Source organism: Lactuca saligna, chromosome 5 (genome assembly GCF_052625555.1).
Source record: "Lactuca saligna cultivar CGN05327 chromosome 5, ASM5262555v1, whole genome shotgun sequence".
NCBI classification, from domain to species: Eukaryota; Viridiplantae; Streptophyta; class Magnoliopsida; order Asterales; family Asteraceae; genus Lactuca; species Lactuca saligna.
In genome coordinates, this window is record NC_136421.1 from 189,646,468 (window position 1) to 189,649,137 (window position 2,670).

Genomic DNA, 2,670 nt, shown 5'->3' on the forward strand with positions numbered 1-2,670 from the left:
TTGAAATTAGAGTGGAGTTCACAATAAGATTTTTTTTTTTGGTGTTCGATCACAATAAGAACGAAAGGGGAGTAGGAGAAGTTATTTTTTTTGGTAGCAAAGCTGATGAATCAATGGAATTGATTAATCGAACTATTGTGTTCGATCACAGTAGGAAGCGAGGATGCTAGGGCGATGACTTCAACTTTAATGGTGTGTGTGTGTGTGCAGGGGGGGTGTTAAACTTCGATTGATATTGGCTTATGGGCGGATACATCAATACACAAGATTATAGTGGGTGGATACGATCATCGATCAAGTGATTATTCAATTTCCTGATCAGTCTTTTTGACTCGATTAAACTTTTATTTGGATAATCCAAACTAAATAACTCGAAAACCAAATTAGGCTAAAATAGATATCCAAAACCAACCCAAATAACTTATTTGGTTTTAATTCAGGACGATCCGGTCCAAATTTCGGTTTCGATTCAAATACTCGGTCCAAATACACATTATTAATTTTTTATACTTTCAAATTTTTGAGGAATTTATGAGAAAATAGATCTTAATGTTATTTTCTCTTATTTTATATGTCGATGTCGCCAATAATATGTCTGTTATTTTATACTTTTTTCGTAATCACCTCGTATTCCGCGCTTAATACGTGGGAATCTAAATGGGCCTTGTCACCCCACCTTTTGAGCGTTCATCGTGTACGTGGCGCCCCACCATTACCATACTAAACCACAGCCGTTTTAAAACGGCTTTTACTATTGTCGTTTGGCGCCCACTGTAAACAAACTTATTTCTTTATTTCTTTCTTTAAAATTTAAACACACCCACCGTAAACAAACCTAACCACTGAAACCAGAAATTAGTATTTATTCCTTTATTTATTTTATTGAAGAATTAAAACCCACTTTTCCGGCCCTATAAATACGTTCCTTGAGGAAAGCTATGTTTGCCAATTTACACACACAAAGCAGTCTTCAAAAAAAAGATCCTCTCTCTTCTCCTTCAATACAGTTACTTTCTCTCTCTACTGTTACACAACAATGGCGGTTTCAACAAGAAGAACAACCGGACCGGTGTTAAGATCTCACTCGCCAGCCGGGAGATTCTACAACTCGTCGTCGTCTTCCTTTGCCTCAGCCAGCTCCGCTTTCTCATCCAGATCCACTTCGTTTTTTGAACAAAGATCGGCGTCGCCAACTCCGGTGAACGTATTCGGAACATCGTCGTCGTCCGTACGGTTTTCCTTCGACAACCGTCCGATTTCTCCAAGCAGATCAATATCTTCGCTGCCTAGGAATCATAATCAGGCGGTGAAGAAACAGGAAACTCCGAAGAGGACGTGTATGTGTTCACCTACGTCACATCCAGGATCATTCAGGTGCAGCTTACATAAGAACACCAACAACAACAGTAACCACCACAATACGGCGACGTATCCTTCAAATCGTCTCAACGCGCGGAGGTCGGCGATGACTAACTCGCTTGTCCGTATAGGAACTGTCGAAGGTGGTGATTTGGTGAAGCGAGCTCTTGCGGCGTTGATCCGGCCATCATCTCATCAGCAACGACGGAGAACCTCGTTTCAGGCTAGGCCTAGTCGGCTATCAGTCATGTCAAAGGCGGAGGAGTTGTAGATTTCAAAAGTTTCGGTATGTTCGTTGATCACACTACAATCTCAACTATCCGGCGGCATCGACGGTTAACAACAGATCGTGGAGAAATCGGAGATCGAAGAGATCTGGATGAGCAATTTTTTTATGAATTCAGGGGACGGAAGCAAGCCTTACATGATAAATGACCTCTTTTCATGTGTATATAGATATAGATGACAATATATAAATATCATCCGTTGATGCCATTAATGGCTAATCAAGCAGAGCTTCAGCTCCAAAATCCAATCTAATCACCCTCATCATTAAAACATAACTCAATTCAACTACAATCACCTCAATCTGTATACAGTGAGCTTTCGTCTGTGTTGATCATCTCGATTTCCATCGTTGATTATCTCCGTTCCCGTCAAGTTCAGTTTCTCAGATTTCGTTCCATTGAGCTCAGTTCCGTTCCGTTAACTTCCGTTACGTTCCGTGTTTGGGATACGTGATATTCCGTTTCTTCGCCGTTCCGTCGTCTGGTAAGAATCTATTTTCGTATTTTCGTATTTCAATTTTATTATTATTATTTTTTTTCGTTTTTTTCTTAATTTGCAAGGTACGTAGTTTCTTCATTGTAGACAGGCTGGACTTTTGGATACAGAGGTGTGGATCGTTGTGCCACTTACGACTTTAATTTTGGTGTCGACTATATGGACCACTTACCTTTGCTTTGGATGATTCTAGGCATATCAATTATTGGCACCTAAAAACAAGCGATTATTTGTCTCTCACCATTTAAAAACTTAAGAAATTAAAAAACAAAATAAAGCATAAACTTGGAGCTGATATGGTGAACTACTTAGAGTCTTATTTTACATACATACGGATGCAACCAGAAGTATGGAATTTGGTGAGTGGTAGCTAGCTGTTTTCAAGAACAAGATGCATCGAATTTAATATATGAAAATATCTTAATAACTTTTGCTTAATTAAACTAATTAGGTTTACTAATATTATAATTAGAATGATAAGAATAAGATCTAGTGATTTCCATATAAATATGAGAATTTCGCAACTTT

At 38.7% G+C, this 2,670-nt stretch overlaps 1 protein-coding gene across 1 annotated transcript; it reads left to right on the plus strand.

Moving 5' to 3' along the window:
* Positions 1–926: 926 nt before the first annotated feature.
* Positions 927–1,947, plus strand: LOC144998049 (uncharacterized). Its single transcript, XM_078957884.1, has one exon. It carries the CDS (start codon positions 1,037–1,039, stop codon positions 1,628–1,630), a length of 594 nt encoding a protein of 197 aa, XP_078814010.1. The 5' UTR covers positions 927–1,036; the 3' UTR covers positions 1,631–1,947.
* Positions 1,948–2,670: the final 723 nt, after the last annotated feature.